Source organism: Carassius carassius, chromosome 11 (assembly GCF_963082965.1).
Source record: "Carassius carassius chromosome 11, fCarCar2.1, whole genome shotgun sequence".
NCBI lineage: Eukaryota > Metazoa > Chordata > Actinopteri > Cypriniformes > Cyprinidae > Carassius > Carassius carassius.
In genome coordinates this window covers 13,286,274-13,304,406 of record NC_081765.1, presented here as the reverse complement: position 1 = coordinate 13,304,406, position 18,133 = coordinate 13,286,274, and the positions used below count along the sequence as shown (strand labels likewise).

The 18,133-nt window shown below is 37.6% G+C and overlaps 1 protein-coding gene across 2 annotated transcripts in view; it reads right to left on the bottom strand.

The window, feature by feature from the left end:
• The window catches only part of LOC132152794 (zinc finger protein 804A-like), a 57,286-nt gene extending 41,862 nt beyond the window's left edge, over positions 1-15,424 (bottom strand). Inside the window, exon 1 of one of the 2 annotated variants that reach the window (XM_059561693.1) lies at positions 14,782-15,424. In XM_059561693.1, the coding sequence (XP_059417676.1) occupies positions 14,782-14,892 (111 nt within the window). In that variant the 5' untranslated portion in view covers positions 14,893-15,424. The remainder of the gene's footprint in view (positions 1-14,781) is intronic. The other variant, XM_059561692.1, reaches the window with a different exon arrangement.
• Positions 15,425-18,133: the final 2,709 nt, after the last annotated feature.

The window sequence follows — 18,133 nt, the reverse complement described above, 5'->3', positions numbered from 1 at the left end:
AAAAAAAACAGCTCAATAAACATACTAAATAATGGCTTAATAAAAATCTAAAAACAGAAACAGGTTTATATTAACCCTCCAGCATGATAAATAAATATACGCATATGTGTGTATCTAACACCATGTTGTTCCTGGAGGACTGTCACTGTTACAAAAGGATCTGCTGAATGACAGCTTGCCATTTCAATTCTTACTCGATATAAATCTGAATATGTAATCACATATATAGATACAGATGGAAAATGGTAAAATGGGGGCATATATGTAAACGATTAGCATTAAGAAATGTCTGGCTCAATGCAAGTTGAGCTCAGCTCAGCTGGACAGCATTTGTGGCAACATTTATGAACAGAAAATATATTAATCTGAAAATAATAACACAATAACTCATGATTAAAACAAATTCAAAATTGAGGTTACAGTGAGACAATTAAAATAGAAATGAATGGATTTAAAAGTGAAGCTTATAATTTAATTAAACACTAACATTAATTCTTCTATTAAATCTTGTGTATTATTTGAGCTATAAAATGGTTGTATAAGGAGTTATGTCGTCATGGCAACAAATAAAGTTTGTAAAATGGAGGATAACTTTACAAAGAAACAGTTATTATTTATAAGTGTGTCTAAACTATTTAAACAGTGAGTAACATTTTCAGACTGGGCTCATTCACTTCCATTGTAAGTTCCTCACTATAACACATATTTTTGCTTTATTCAAAGAAAAGGAGGGACACATAAATGTATTGTGTATATTATCTTTAATGCATTACTTTAATATTCAATTCTCTCTCACACACAGACACATATACACACACACATACACACAATTCATTAAGTGCACCACATGCATTTCAAGATTATGGTGAAATGATGTTGTTGTTTTTTTTTTTTGTCTATTTTTCTTTTTTTTACTTTTTTTTCAAAATTTCAGTTGGTCGATTGCAATTCAGGAGCACAAAGTCTCATAATGCCAACCTGTTCAACAGTCCCCTTTATTACCCCAGCTCTATTTTTATGTGCGTGGGTTTTAAGTCAGTTCATAGCCTCAATGCCTCTGTTTATTACTACTGCTCTTCAAAGATGAATTGCATTAGCGACGAGCGCACTCAGCCCGATACAATAACCAAGCACTACCTGGACAGGCGCCAGAATGGTTCTAACATTAGCTCCACATCGCATATGTCAGAGTCAGTGCGTGATTGGCTCTCTGAGGTTGTGATTGGAACAATCCAGAATGGCAAATCAAATCAGTTTTTACAGGGTACGGCTGTAAGTGCTAGATAAACACTGACCACACATTAATTATTAAACACACAGAGATACCAGGCTTAAAAATGTACACTGCAGATACACCTATACAGTGGTGAAGAGATGCTATCTGAACCTCACAAATAGGGCCCTTAAGTGCCCCTGAACCTGAGATAAATTTGGCCAATCGAAGAGCTTATACACCGCACAGCAAGATACTGAAAGATTGCACATCTCCATTAAACTGCAGCAACTTGTGCTCAGGTTATTTTGAGGCAAACAATCAAGGCTGTACAGTATAGTGAGCAATGTGAGGGCGAGCATCGCCCCACTTTGTGGTGACAGCTGTAGTCAGTGTGCCCTTTAAAACAAAAGAGCAGAGTAGAGTGTTCAGGCAAACGCGCCAATATTTACAAAAGTATTGTGCAAGCACAATGGATGACACAATACCTCTGGACCACAATGAAGAGGTGAAAATCCCTTCAAAGCTTCATAGTCAATAATTGTTTGTTTAATAATATAGATAAAACAATGTTTTGTTTCCTCTTGTTTGCAAAAATGACCCTTTTGTCTCAGCAGGGTCCATTGTTGACTTGCATAGAGCAGGGAATCATGCCTCTGGCAGCGATGTAGAATCCCAATGCATGTTCCCTCTGTCATGCATTTCAAAAATAAGCTTAATTAGACTTCCAGCTTTTAAGACGCTCTGGCTAATGAATTTCATTAAACAAGAAAGTGACCTGATATGTGGGCACTCTGGCAGATGAGAGGAGGGGAGTGGGTGGAGAGGGAGGCTAGTTGCGTGGGTAGTCCAACAAAGATACAGCCTCCAGCAAAGACTTTACAAAACACACAAAGATGCCCTGCAAAGCTACTCATTATGTAGACAATGACAGCCAACATACTGCTGGGAACATACATTCTCCTACATCCCAATAGGATTGTTTTAATGAAGCGGGGTTTGGAATTGTAGGAGAACTGGGAAGAAAGACTTTGGGGTCGCAGAAATGCTCCTGTCTTCTGCGAGTCTGAGCTCTCTGCTCTTACTGCGATAACTTGAGCCAACTCCTGGCACCTGCCCAGGCCTTGAGCTGAACCCGACCCTTCCCCTGGGTCCTAGCCGGCTCCCTCCCCTTCTGTAATTTTAGTCCACTACTTTACAAGCGTAGCGGAGCTTTTGAGCATAGCCACTACACATATAAACACTGCAGCATGGAAACTAAAAACAATATATTGAAAGTATCCCAACACATCTCAAGGTGGTCTGCACATTCAAACCTGCTTCATTTAGCCCTACCCCAAATACTGTATTTATTTCTAACAGGCTCATAGTTTGAAGTTTCACTTCATTAATCTATGGTACTAATATGCAACATTTAAGGGGTAGTTGAGGGGCACCAGTGACAACTTGTTGTACCCCTAAAGGTGACATTTTTGCACAAGTACCTTTTTCCTAACAGTATACAAAGTCTATACAAGTATACAAAGTTTTCCTGGCAGTATGCCAAGTATACTTCAGAGGATTTGGAGTAGAGTAGATTAATTTCATGCAACCTTTATGTCCTTTTTGGAGCTTTTGAACCCTTTTGACTTTTGTTAAATGGATAAAAACAGCTGAGAAATGTTTTGAAATATCTTCTTCCATGTTCCTGAGAGTAAAGTAAATAATGTGAGGTTGACTAAATGATGAACTATCCTATTAAAGTAAACTCAAGGTGGTCTGCTCTTGCAAACCCAGCGCTGCGGTAATGCAGTCAATTCATGAGCTGGATATTGAAAGTTGCAGGACCTAAAAATGCATTTAAATCAGTTCTGAATATGTATTAAGGTGAAAGAGGCTGCAGGTATAGAAACAGGGTCAAATTCACTATTCATCCGGAATAGAAGAGGAAATGGGAAATTATAAGGGACATAATGTTTTCACACAGGTGGAAACATTCTAGTAAAGAGGATAAGTGTTTGAAATGACATTTATGCTCTAAACTGCAGCACCACACATAGATATCCTGCACGCAGAAATCGAAACACACACACACACATGCACAGAACCTGCTCCATAAAGCTGTCTCTTTGAGCTCTGCTGCTTTAATTTACACAGCTAGCACCAACTCTATCTCTCTTCATGCTGACCATGCACGTTCCTGGGATCCTTTCACTGCCATTACCTCTGCTGTTGTTTCAAGCAGAGATTAAATAAGAGACCAGCGGAAGATAAATTCTGAGGCTCTGCTGGGCTGCCCGACCAAAAAAAATCTATGCTTTTTCTATGGGAGAATTCTAATGAAAGTATGGAGGTACGAGCCTTACAAATCACCAGCAGGTTTAGAGAATTTAAAGCTCTATGCGATCTTCAGAATCCTTTGTGTAAAGCTAAAGAAAGAACTAAATGAGGGTGTTACGCAAAATAAAGAAGCCTCTCGCGCTAATGCATCAAACGGGCACTTTTAAGGGATCTGTTTATCAGTCAGATGTGCAATTTGCGTTAGGGGAATAATGTATGTCAACATAAGATACTGAATTAATGGTCAGAGCTGAAATATGCAAGAGTTTGTTGTTGTCATAAGTCTTTTCTATCACGGTGAGTATCTCACTCACAAATACAGATCCTCAATCTTATTTCTTGTCTCTCAGATACATCTGTCTTCAGATTCAAAGCCTCACTCGGGGATCGGAATAGAGAGTCTGTATGATATTGATTACAAGATCGGTGTTGACAGAGTTGTCTACAATAAAAATGCATGAGAAGAAGTTTAGAGTAAGATTGGTGATGTCATTAGAAAGGAGCGATTACAGGGGTCATTCAGAGGGGACTGTCCTACATGTAGAATGCCATCAGGAGGGAGAGCGGGATTATGGGATAGAATGCACATGCACCATGTCCTTTGGTCAGCCTCAGAGGCTAAAAGAGATTCTGCAGTACTTCAGCATCCCAAATCAGAGAGACCTTTCAACTGTGCCTGATGCAATGTGTGCCTCTGCGGTGTGAAATATGCACATATTAAAACTTTATCTTTCAGACTGTCTCTCAGCCTTTGTGACATGATAAAAAAGGGCCTGTACACAATAACAGCTATTCTTTTCAACCAGATTTAAAATGCTATGGAGTTTATGGCTGAAACCTTGTCACAGCACTCTCTTATTTGGCACTGTGTGTCTATTTGTTAAATTTTCATCCAACCATGCACACCGCAAGACAAGCAGTTTCGCACCAGAGCGCAGGAGCACAATGCTGTGAAATTGCTGTGATCGTGGGCACGTGCAGTAAGTATATGAAGTGAGACACCACAGACTTTAAACGCCTGACAGCCAACAATGACGTTTATATCCTAAGGTCCCAATTCAAACAGTTTTCTGAACCAAACTTCAATAAGGATCGTTTTGTTATCTGCTTTGGAGTTTATTAAAGCTTTGAAACAGGGATATAATGTCAATAATCACCATGGCTACCACATGAAAGGCTGAAGGTTTTTTCTACTCTGAAGTCCAGATCATACAGTAGCTTCTGCAGAATGGGAAGACTTGATCAGGGGAAGAGATCCAAAATGATCTAACCATGAAAAGATTTCAAACATTATTAATTATTATAACTTATTAAGGTGCACTATCATTCAAAGGTTTGGGGTCAGTAAGATCATTTGATTCCTTTTATTAATACTTTTATTCAACTAGTAAATATTACATTTATCAAAAGTACAGAAAAAAGTTATATATATATATATACAAAAGATTGCTTTTTAAAATAAATGATGTTATTTAAATCAGATTCCGCAAAAAAAAGAAAAAAAAAAAAGAAAAAAAAAATAAGCACCACAACTGTTTTATAATAAGAAATATTTAAAATGTTTCACCAAATCAGAATGGCTGCTGAAAATTTAGCTCTGCCATCACAAGAATACATTACATTTTGAAACATATTAAAAGAGATAAGTTATTTTAAAATCTAAAAATATTTCACAATGTTACTCTTCTTACAGTATTTTGATCAAATAAAAGCAGCCTTTGTGAACATCAGAGACTTGTTTCAAAAACATTTTCAAATAAGACTCATCTTCAAATAAGACCACTCACAGAATATAATTACAAAACATTTTGTTTAAATATTTTGTAAAACATTTCTTATATAATAATAATCATCATCTTCAACAACAACACAATAGCCTGTAAAGATAGCAGTGTAAATTATTTGAATGTGATATACATTTCAGATGTATCATCCTTTTAAAGCAAACCGTAGTTGTGGACATTTTGCATGCCTGTCAGACAGCTGCTTCCTGTCTAACTGGGTGGTTCTTGGCCAAAATTGCAAAGTGGGCCAGACTGTATTGTAAGAAATCTGGCTCTACTAAAATAATAATTTCACACAACCCATCTTTCATTCAAGAAAACAGATACTGAAACTACTGGAGTCTCCAGATCCTCTCCATGCAGACTGGCAGTTGTGTGTAAAGCTGTGTTTCAGTCACTGCTAACCAAACCTCACAAAGAGAAACCTGCACAGTAGCTGTATAAACACATTTTAAACTGTTTCACACCATGGTATTTATGCAGCATGGGATAGTGTGTTATCCTGCATGAAAATCCTTTTATTTCCGAGAACACTATTCTTTATTTTATATCACAGCAGAAAATGGTCAGTTATGAACTCCACATATCTTGCTGAAGTCATTTTGACACCCTTAAATGACCTTACATCTCACTTCCCAATATTATAATCCAAATCATCACCCATCTTGCTGATGTTGCAGTCTTATTGGAATAGGATGGCCATTCATCAACCATCAGAAATCCATTTATCTGGACCATCCATTGTACTGAAGCATTCGTAAATAAATACAACTATTTAAAAAAAGTCTTCATGTGTTTCTACAGCCACTGTGCAGGTTTTTCTTCATGTGGTTTGGTTAGGAGTGACTGAAACGCAGCTTTACACACAACTGTCAGTCTGCATGGAGAGGATCTGGGGACTCCAGCAGCTTCAAACACCTGTCTGTTGCTCAGCAGTGGCTTTTTTCAGCTGCCATTACAATACAGTTCATTTGTTTGACAAAAACTTTCCTTAATAAATCTTCATCTGACCAAGTCACCCACAAATTTTTTGATGGTTCAATAATCTCTATTTGCTTCTAGCTAAATATTGTTTGTTTTGATGCCTTTTGCAAGACATTGCATGGTTTCATACTTTTCATCTTCAGAAAGATCTTTCTTCCTCACCATATTTCATGAGAACGGTGACTTGCTTGTGCTTAATATTGTGGAACAAACTCTTTAAGTAGTTACCTGAAATGATGTGAAAAACAACACAAACAAAAATCTGACTCATTATTGTACAGAAATCCTACTGATATGTCACTTGCATAATAATTTGGAACACGGTGTAATGGTTAGGAACAGGTGACGGGGAAGCTTCAGTAGAAAATAACACTGCCCAAATTGGACATGCCAAGACTTAATTTCAGGCAGTTTTTTTTTCTCTGATGTCTCATCATGATCTTTAAGCACACAGTAGAACGCCATCAATGAGTTCACATTCTTATCATTAGAAACTGCTCATATGCAGAGCACAGTCTTCCGGCAAAGCATGGCGAGATATTTGAAATGTGTTTGGAACACAAACACACTGACGTGCACAAATACACACAAGAGAAATGAGAAAACAAGGCACAGACACAAGTATACAATAAGGGTCACACACACACGTTGCAGTTCAATATTCAATGGCTAAATGAATGTATCAATCAGAAAAAAAGGTTTCTAAACTGTAGCCAGGAAAATATGACCAGACTGTTGTAGTAAATGTTTATGGTGATTGGGTAGTTCTGATGGATCTATTTCCTTCAGTTATTTTGTACACTTAAACATAAATCAGTCTGATATGAAGCTCAAGTGGCAGTGTCTGACCCTGACTCCACCTGCCGGATCTAAATGATGCAGATTAAGAGGCGGCTGGCAGGAGACAGCACAGCCACTGCCACCTGACTCCATTTTGCCAAGAGACGAAGGTGAAGACACTTGAATAATTAACAACCACAAATAGAGACTTTAAACTGTTTTTAACTCTTTGGAGTAGAGGAAGAAATTTTTCCATTGTTAGACAGGAAATCCACTCTTAGAAATACCTGCAGAAGCATCAGCATTATTATAGTTTTATTTATTTATTTTACATTTTGTATTCAAGTTTCAGTATAATTTTAGAATAATTTGTACAAAAAGAATAATACTAGGACACTAATATAAAACCCTTTAGCTTACAATAATGCAGATTGTATTTGAGCAGAAACTGCAAAATATTTGAAAAGAAATGCAGTGTACTGTAAGTTTAAGATAAAAGTTTTATTCACTTAAATTTATAACAACAACACACCACGCTACTTGCTGACAATGAAATGTGCTATAAATGTGTCCCTGTATTTATTGTAAATTGTAACTAGAGCACCATCACTCTGGCACCTCTGGGACATTTATGATTCAGCAGCATGGACTGGACCCACTCAGATTTTCTGTCTATCTCAGATGGTCTATACTGGATAACATCTAGTTGCTGGATTTTACCATGGATTATTAAATGCATGGCACTGAATCATTGAGTTTTTAGACCATTTGGATCATCTGCGGCATTATCTGCTGCAGACACTTTGGTGTGTGCTTTTTTTATTATTGTGGTGTCTTCAATTTCGGATATACCTGCCTGATACATCACAGCCCTTGTACTCTCTTTCTCTTTAATTAGGTAGTTTTTGACAGAATGAGCCTATGTGTGATTTATTAAAAGGGTGATCTCATTCCCTGTTTACTTATACACTGCCTTTAATGGTGACCCAAGCCATTTTCCAGTATCAAAAGGTTAATTTTTCAAATGATTACTGTTGTTTTCAACTTCAACATCTTGAATCCTGTTCAGTTTTCACACAAAAATATTAAGCAGCAGCATTAAGTATTCCACATTGATAATAATTAGAAATGTTTCTTAAGCATCAAATCACCATATTAGAATGATTTCTGAAGGAGCACGTGACTGAAGACTGGAGTAATGATACTGAAAATTCAGCATTTAAAAATATATATATATATTCAAATAGGAAATGATTATTTTTCATTGTATTTTTTAATTAAATAAATGCAGACTAAATGCAAGCACAAGAGATTTCTTTAAAAAAAAAAAAAACATAAAAAATCGTACCAATTTCTCATTTCTAAATGGTAGTCTATGTTTATTTACTCATTGGATATACACAGAAACGTACAATATCAGTGTATCGATTTATTTTAAACATAAAAACTTCCACACAGTTATAAAATACTTATGTCCTAGCTCTTGCAAGGGGACAGATACAGATGAAAAAAAAATCTGTATTATGCTGGAATTCTCACTGCTCTGTGCAAGAAACTTTGCACAATAATGGCAAATGTAATTATAATAATTATAATAAAAGCTCAATTCAAGCTCAAAGCTAAAAATCTGAAGCAAATTTGGAACAGTGTTTAATGTTACAGTATAACATTACCATCTTAACATGTCAAATTAAGTGCAGGCACAGTGGTTAGAAATCAGTCAGAATGAAACATTAAATGCCATATTAGGAGTGGGAGACAATACAAAAATTGTGTTAAATGTTTAGAGTTTAATTCATTTGTAATTATGTGTAGACATCTCATTTATTAAAAAATATAATCAAATTAACTTATATACAAAAATAAATGTACTGTATGTCCGCTAGAAACACTCTATGAATGAATACTTAATTCATTAGATCAGGTTGGATTTTGAAGGAAGAGAAAAAAGGTGTTAAGGTAGAGTGAGAGAATGAAAGAGCAGTATGAGAGGAGAGCAGAAGTTAATTGACTTGAGTCAAAGACAAAAGGTCTAGTATGGAGCACTCTAATAATATCATTGCTTGCTGAAGTATCTGAATACTAGACAGAGGAAGGGAGAGATAGAGAGAGGTAGGAGGTACAGTGAACTCCTACACACTTAACTCAGAACTAATCAGAAATACTGTGGTCACCTGGAAGACTCCACACAGCCCCTCTCTGCACCTCTTTCCCTGTTTCTCCATCTGTGCTCATTCGTAAACCTTTCCTAACGGCGGTCGTCTCTCTGCAATCGGCTCCGGTAAAGCAGGAGGTGGGCAGCAGTGAGGGTCTGACGCTGGGTTATTCAGTTTTTACAAGCTTGCTTGGTCTGCTGTGGATTTTGTTTTGGTTTGTTTTTGGAGAAAAAAGAAGCACTTCACTTCTATCAAGCTTCAAATCAAGTAAGACGAGGCAGCTGGGATGCTCTGCATTATAATATCACTCAAAGGAATGGGGAACATTAAAAGGCTCTCAGCAGTCATATTGTGGTACAACGATTGGGACTCGTTCAATTACTGGCACAAACACAGGGATCTCTTTCCAGCCCTGCACCTGTGCTTTACCATAACCAACTGCATTCATTGTACTGCATATTTCACTCTGCATTACTATTATTTATCATAAATATACAAACATATAAAGTGTTAAATAAAAATGAAAATATTCATTATTTACTCAACCTCATATCATTCCAAACCTATTTAATTTAATTTAATTTAATTTAATTTAATTTAATTTAATTTAATTTAATTTAATTTAATTTAATTTAATTTAATTTAATTTTAACAGAAAATAAGTATTTTTGCTTATATTCAAAGTCATCATGACATTATTTAAAAACAAAAAAAATGTATATCCTTAACGACAAACAGCATTGACCATATGCCCAAATATAATTAAATAAAACCAGAGATGCTGCTATGATAATAAATGAATCAATGAATACTGACTTACATTTTAGTGCACTGCTCACATAAAGCTATCATGTAGCAGAAGACTAGATTATATAGCAAGAAGACTTTGAAAGAAGAACTCTGAATGAAATTTAAAATAACTGTTTTCTATTGAAATATATTTTAAAATGGAATTTATTCCTATGATATCAAAGCTGAATTTTCAGCAGCCATTACTCAGTCATCAGTGTCACATAATCCTTCAGAAACCTTTCTAATATGACCACAGAACTGATTAACATTTTTGTGGAAACCGTGATGCATTTTTCACAGATTTATTTGATAAATAGAAAAAAATATTTAATTTAAATCCAAATCTATTTTAGTATTATGTCTTTACTATCACATTTGATTACTTTATTAAAAAGTATTTAGCATTAAAAAGTATTTAGAAAGTACCATTTCGTATATGGCAGTAGGTATAATGCATGTAAAAGTATAAAAGTGTCTGCCAAATGCATAAACATTAAAAAGTTAAACCATCAAAATGTTTCCTATGCTTTTTAAAGCTAGTGGTCACTATGAAATGTCTATATATTATAAAAAACTACATACATTTTGCGTTCTACTGGAAAAAAATAACAGCATACTGTACAGGTTTTCATCATACAGGTGAGTATAGTAAATACTGAACACTTCTGGGTGAGCTATCGTGTGCTTTCAGGGTGTGAGTGGATATGTCACAGTCTATGGTGCAGCAGTATCCGTCCATCAAGAGGCAGAGACGCTGTTAGGAAGCCTCTCTATATGCTGCCCTTCAGCTGAGCAAGGCCACAGCTCAGGGCTGGAAGGGTATTTTTACTCCACTGCTTACGAGTGCAAAACCCTCCCGACATGTACAAAAAAGTCTTACAAAGTTCAAGCGATTATATAAAGACCGGCACATCAGAGCAGCAGATTGCTCTCACCACTTTAAGCTGTTATTCTGCATTGAAACAGCAGGTAAATTATAGATCCTTGTGACCAATGACTTAAATATTTATGAGGGTAAGAGAACAACAATGGGTTGATGGCATAGGATGGCCAAGAACGTTTCATCTCTGAACTTCAGGTGAGCCGTATCCAGGAAGGAGAAAGGGTAAAGCTGCCATGCTACAGTGTAATTGTGCTATTATTGCTTAGCAGCAAGCCTACAGTGAAACCCCACTGTGCCTTTGTGCCTTCTAAGTACACAGTTTATTCAATAGGGTATTTTCTGTGAATCAGTGTGAAAATAGGTTCACCATCAGCAGAAAACATGGGATTAGCACTTTTATAAGGGCTCCTGGAATCTGCGCCGTGCCTCTTTTGTGCAGAGAGGAGAAGAACAACACACCCAGGGCAAGATATTAGATTTGTCACAGTGAATACCTCCAAAACACACACACAAACACACTCACAAAGAAACAAACACAGTGTCTGCGAGCTTCAGAGAGAATGATTCCATTGTTATAAAGTTAACAGCACTGTGAAATGAAATTGATGCAGCACTAGCAGGCAAAACGCCACGTTCAGGGTATTTAAATGAACCTGGCGTTTATGAGTAACAGAAGGCCATGAATGGAGTGAATTTTAATCAGCCGAATGAGTGTGCCACACATTTGTCTCAGGCATGTGTAAAGTTAACTACATCTGTCTGCGTTCGGCGGTGATGACAAGCCCTGGGTTCTAACTGTCTGTAAATAATGCATGCTGCATGGTGTGATATCTAAACGCTCATTTCTCCCTCGCACCTGGATGGGGCCACTCAGTAAAATGTGGTAAAAGGTTGCAAAGGCTAATCGTCTGCGCCACTACATTAATTATCCCGCAGCAGAGCTTGTGCATGGGGGCTTGGTCACTTCTAGAGCTGGATTTCTGCTGTAATTCTCAATTAGGAAGGAACTCAGAGCACGTCTGCACACACATACGCATTGTGTACCCACAATGCAAATTGTCAGAGCAGCTTTCCCAGCAGGGAAAGACAAAGGGTAAGAGGAACATAATAACATTTTGCCCTTTTTCAATCCCTTTCCTCCCACTGTTTTTTAATCTCTGTCTCTCTCGCTCGCTCTCTGTGATTAACTAGTTTGCTGCTGCCTCAGCTTTTGCACACAGGCGATGGTGATTAGGACTTCACAGAATTTTGTGCTTTGTGCTTTTTGGACAATTATGCAAATGACGTTAGCAACATCCAATCTACACAGTTGCCCACAACCCCTGTGCAATCAGCACAAGAGCTGATTATAACACCTGTTCACACTGCTATGCATCTGCCAATAGAGGCACTGCGGCCATACATACTGTATAGGTATTCAGCGTAAGGATCCTTTCCCAGAGCACAGCAGTGTCTGAATGGGGCATCACTGAGTAGAAATGGATGCTCACATCACAGCTCAGCAGGGATATGGGCTGACTTAGCAGCGACTGTGAGGAAATCAATTCCAGCGTTGAAATAACCCCATTGATATGCATATTCATGAAAGCTAAAGCAAGAGGCAAAATTCCACTCAGTGTCTGACTTTATAAGAGTCCACTGACACGGGACAGCTTCAACCAGCTACTCATTCAGTTTAGCAGCATAGTATGATGTTTTTTTCTGCCTTATTCCACCTGGAAAATAAACAAAACAAAGCAAAGCAACAAACCTAACCATAAGAAAATAAAAGGCATAAAAGATGGTATTGTTGGAGTCTTCTAATTTAAGAAACTATAGACAGGATACAATGTATGATATGAAGATTCTTTTGCTGCTCTTCTATAATTTAACAAATTACAAAACATGATGTAAAACAAAACAAAATATAATATTATTAATAATAATATCAATAATAATAGTTAAAAAGTTATAACATGTTTACGGTAAGTTTCCAGGCATTGTTAAATGTTCTGTTTTATGCAATGGTCAAATCTCTTCTCCACAACTATCGCAAGTACAATGTACTCGGTGTCAAAGTCGCTGTTATGAGTAATTACATATAATTTTCCTCTCAGCATTATCAACAGGTCGACACTTTCACTTAAACCAAGCCTTCTGATGTGGTGAGAAACCCAGGAGAGCAAGTCCCTCTAATTACAAAGATAGATTTCACTGAGTGGCAATGTATTTCATAGCAGAAACGTCCATCATATTATAAGAGTGACTATGGGAGCACTCTCACTTTCACAGTTACATTGTTATTATCCTTCCCCCTCTCCTTTCCTCTGCATCTGAGGCATGCTGAACAAATGTTTTACAGCACAAAGCTTTTCTTCTGGACTAAAATATCTCTGCACCAGGAAAAGGAGCCAGATGGCACTGCACCAGCGCTGGGATAAGCACAGCTTTCTTAGGCTGCCTTTCATTCCCTTACATCTGAGAGTGTGTGTTCAAGAGTATATGAGACTTACAGCTGCTTTATACAGCAGCATGAATAATGAACAAACTTTTCTGTTACAGTGGAGGCAGTGATGTACACAATGCTCAGCTGTAATTTTACATTCACTGACACCAGATTCTCCCTGCAACAGAGTGGGAGATGTGTCAAATCTGATAATTGCATTGAGATCAAGCTAACAACGGCCACTGAAACCTACTTTTCGTCCGTGCTCAACAAAACAATCTGTTGCTGCATTCACAGTTAAGCCACCCAAACGTTCCCTAAGTATTAACCTTTCAGCTGGAGGGGGGAGGCAGATGAGCAGCCTTGGAGCTTGATCCCAAGCCAAGAGCTTCAATATTTCATCTCCAATCATTTTTGATTCTTTTGAAAGGAGGAGGCTGCTGTCAAGAAATCTCTGTTCCCCCAACTGACAGAGATGACACGGGCAAGCTTGAGAAGGAAGCAGTGAAAGAGAGTATGAAATTTCACTTACACATTTAAAAGCTTTGAAAGATGCTTCCATTCAGGAGCAGAGCACTTTAATTAAATTACACTGTACAGCTGAATCATTCATCGTATTACTTTGTATTTATAATCCTGCTAAACGAATTGAAAAACAATCTTCAAACTGCTCACAGAGTAATTATGAAAAATAATATTTTACTAACGCTGATTTTGTTTTAAAATTCCCCTTTGAGCTGCCCTAGATATGGCAGATTTACAGCAGAGTTTGTCTGGAAATAGAGGCAGTGCAAAAACAGGAGGATTATTTCAAGGGTAAAACCTGAAAAGAACAGTTAGACTAAATCCCAGGCTGTGACTGTGAGTAGAGATTAATTTGATCCCTATCCATCTGTTAGGAATTTAGTTATGGTCAGAGCCGAACTCGCTTTCTCCATCTGCAACTTTCCTCATAAACAGGAAGTACTGAACGTGAAGTCATTTTGCAACACTTTTCCAGAGGGATTATTGCTTTGCCGTTTCACATTGATGTTCATGTTACAAGGTGATTCCTTATAACTTATAACTTCCTTATAACCCATCATTACAAATACAATTTCATCTAAACTGAAAAAAATGGTAACTTCTAAATTAACTGGTCTTATTCAAGTCAAAACTATTTAACATCACTGAATCAACCTAAATACATGATTTAACTGAAATATCATTCTTATTAAGTAGAAATAGCTCTTTAAGGTAACAACTGCAGGTTACCCCTTTTTACAGATTGGTTTTACTATAGTTATCATAATATTCATTAATTACACTCGTCTGTTTGACGTGAAGTTTTTTCACAGTACTGAAAAGTTTTTTCAAGAAGCAACATTTTCTAGCTTCAAATCCAATGCAAACACTTCCTAAGCACATGAGCAAACACACATCAGTAAGGAAGACAGGGTAGTTACCAAGTTTTTGTTGCCGTTCTTGCTGAGGGGACCTCGGAAAACTCCCTTGATGTTTCGAAAGTGTCCATTGCTGAGATGTGTGGAGCTGATGACAATATAGTAACACGCCATGGGGGACCCGAAGATTCCATGCACAGAGTCCAGCCAATAGAGAGTGAAACAAGTCCACCCAACAAGCCTTTTCGTTTGTTTCTCTCTTTCAGATGAAAGGCACAAGCTCACTTTCCCTCAGTCAGGAACGGAGAGAGCGTGCTCCCTCATCCTCTTGGATCCTCGAACATCAGTCTGTTACAGTCACTTTGTGGGATTTTTCTGACGTGCCTCTGCTTTTTGTAGTAGCCTCCAGCAATGCGTTATCCCGCTCTCCTTTTCCGTACAACGGGAAAGACAGTAAGGCAGAGCTGCTCTTTTTCGTCTTCCTCAGTCTCGGCTCTCTGTGCTGGGCTGAAGTGTGTCTGGGCTGAGTCTCCTGCTCGTTGTGCAAGTGATACACGCTAGTGAGAAAGCTCCACTGGGTCTGGCAAAGGAGAGCATGGTGTTAAAGTGTGCCGTGCGTTGCCGGTCCAGTGAACGGGGCCAATAGTGAACAAACCTCTGGTCTGATGGTGAGGACTGGGATGAGAATTGCATCTGTCACATGCTGCTCTTCCATATCCACTGAGTCAGCCTCTACTCTCTCTAGCCAACCAGGATTCAGCATCTTTTTTCTCTCACACACCCCTCTCTCTCCCTCATTAGTCCTCTCTTTCTCTCTCTCTCTCTCTCTCTCTCGCTCGTGAGCGTGTTCTTTCTTAGGAAGGAGCTGAGGCAGCAGTCAGGATCAGGTAAAGGAAGGCTGAGGTGCCGAGATAGATGCTTCGGTAGGTGTTACATCCATTATCATCCATCTTTTATCAGGTTAATGTGTTCGAGAGCTTAAAAAAAAGATTTATATGTTCTACGGACACAGATACCTGCAAATCAACAGTCCCAGGTGGTGCAGTTTACAGGCATTTGGGTTTTTCCTAATGAGGGAGTGTAGAAATCCATAAAGCCACTACTATAATAGTAATTTACATGCTGATATGACAGAACTGAAGATTCATGACTTCTTTATGAAGAAAATGTAATTATAGATGCTAACTGAAGAAAGATCAAACAGGAATTTTTAACTCATTTTATTTTAATGAAGACTGAAAAAAACAAGCTTCAAAACAGAGTGGGGCTTGAGTATTGGGAATCCTGTGTCAGAGTTCTCTGGATGCATTGCATGCCTATTTAAGGACTACACTGACTGCAGCACTAAACAGAAAAAGAAAGAAAGAGAGAACCGTACAAGCTTCAACAGAGCATGTGGCTGCATGAAACATGCCAGAGAGAGAGTTCCCTTCCCACCCCCCAATTTTAGAAGAGCAATAATGCCTTGTAACTAAGCAACACAGTTTCTGAATCAATTCTAAATTGCATACAGTAAGAGTGTCAGATGTAAGGGGCAAGACAAGTGGGTGCGCAAATGTACAAATGTGTCTTTCAATATGTTAAGAGACATTGTAACTGGTAACTTTGCAATAATTCTAAAAATTAAAATGATAGGAAATATGTTATTCATGGATTATACTAATGAAAACTATCGCGGTGGCCACAGGAAGACGTCTTGGCATGTTTGAGACTGCAGCATAATTGAGCGGAATGGAAGACAGATATCTTGGAAAGCAATGAGACCAACTGTCAATTAAAATGAACCATCAGGGGCTGATTTCAAATGGGAGAACAAATGCTGTTATTCATTTCATAAGTGTTTGAGCCTACTCTGGAAAATGATTCTTTCATAAAGAGGGAGTCTAGATATCATTAAAAAAAAAATTGGTCCTAGATAACTTTTAAACACTGCAGATATCATGTTGGCTGTTTTGTTGGAATTTTGACCACAAATTAAATATATATATATGTATATAAATTCAAACATATATTTTTTTTATTTCTACATGTCGACATCAGACAACTGGGTCTACAGATTTACAAATAAAACAGTTGATCTTACACACAAAAAACTCACAATCGATCTTACACACAAACTCATGCTGTAAAAGAACTGATTATCGATTACATTTCCATTTAATTAAATTCAGCAATATCTGCATCTGTAAAAACAAAAAAGAAAACTTTACAGATTTGCAAAAGATGGATGATTTTGAGATGGCCTATAAATTGCGTAAACAAATCATCATTCATTATTTATCTAAATGCATTTATTGACCACTGAATCATTTTGTTTATAATGAGTGTGGTGTGGACCATTTTGCTGAGAGAAAACATCAAATGCATTTCCAATAAAGAAGCATCTCTTCCTCTTAACCAGCCGATAACTGCAAACACAAGAAGACTATTATTAGTAAACTAATGGAAACAATGTTGCATGAACCGCTTTACCTTAAAGTAACATCTGATTCTATGTAGAGACATATCATTGAATAATAACTGCAACAGTAGGGAAGAGGAGGAAGAAAGTTTTCCTCGGAACTGCTATAGTTTGACCTGTCAGATGTCTGGGAGATTTGTTGCAAGTGAAAAGCTCCACTTCGTTGGTGACATCAGTGTGGTCATGCAGCATACAGTGGTATTCAGTTGAGGGCATGCACATAAGGCAGATTGGCCCCCTGTTTCCATCTGTCTTTCTGTCAATATTCATTGAGCTGCCCACCAACCTCTGCAGTTCAAGACAATGCAAAACCAGTAAAGGCTTTAGAAATAACTTACGTGTGGGTGGTTCGATTCTTTTCAGAAAACAATGTTGATATATTCTGCAATCAGCAGACTTAAGATGACTGTATCTTGGAAAGCAGGACGTGCCTGTTCATTATCAAGAAAAGGCAGTAAAAGGTGCTGTCTTTTTGTTTTTTAACATCTACTACACATACAGACACAACCCAAAGTAATTTCTCTCAGTTACTCCTCAACAAAGACACAGCTACAGTTGCAAATCTTGTAACTACAGTGCTGTTTCATGGTCTGATGATAAAGCGCAGTTGTTGGAAAGGACAGGCTTTGTTCTTTATAATAATGGCATTCAGATCTGAACAATGAGCCAAGTGCACAAACACAAAATTAGCTTTGACTGATTGCTACCTGTGCGATTGCCTCGGCGCTGCCTCCCACCCAACATGCATGACATTTCATAAACCAAAAAATCACAAAACCCCATTATTCTTCTATAATATGCAGCCATGCATGCAATAACTTTCATTTCTCTTATGTGTTGGCACAGCAGTTCCAGAAATTGTAAACATAGCAATTAAACAGATCTGCTGTCATCTTTCCCTGCGTGGTTCAGATGTAGTAGGAAAGTTTTTGCCAGCATGACAGAAAACTTTCA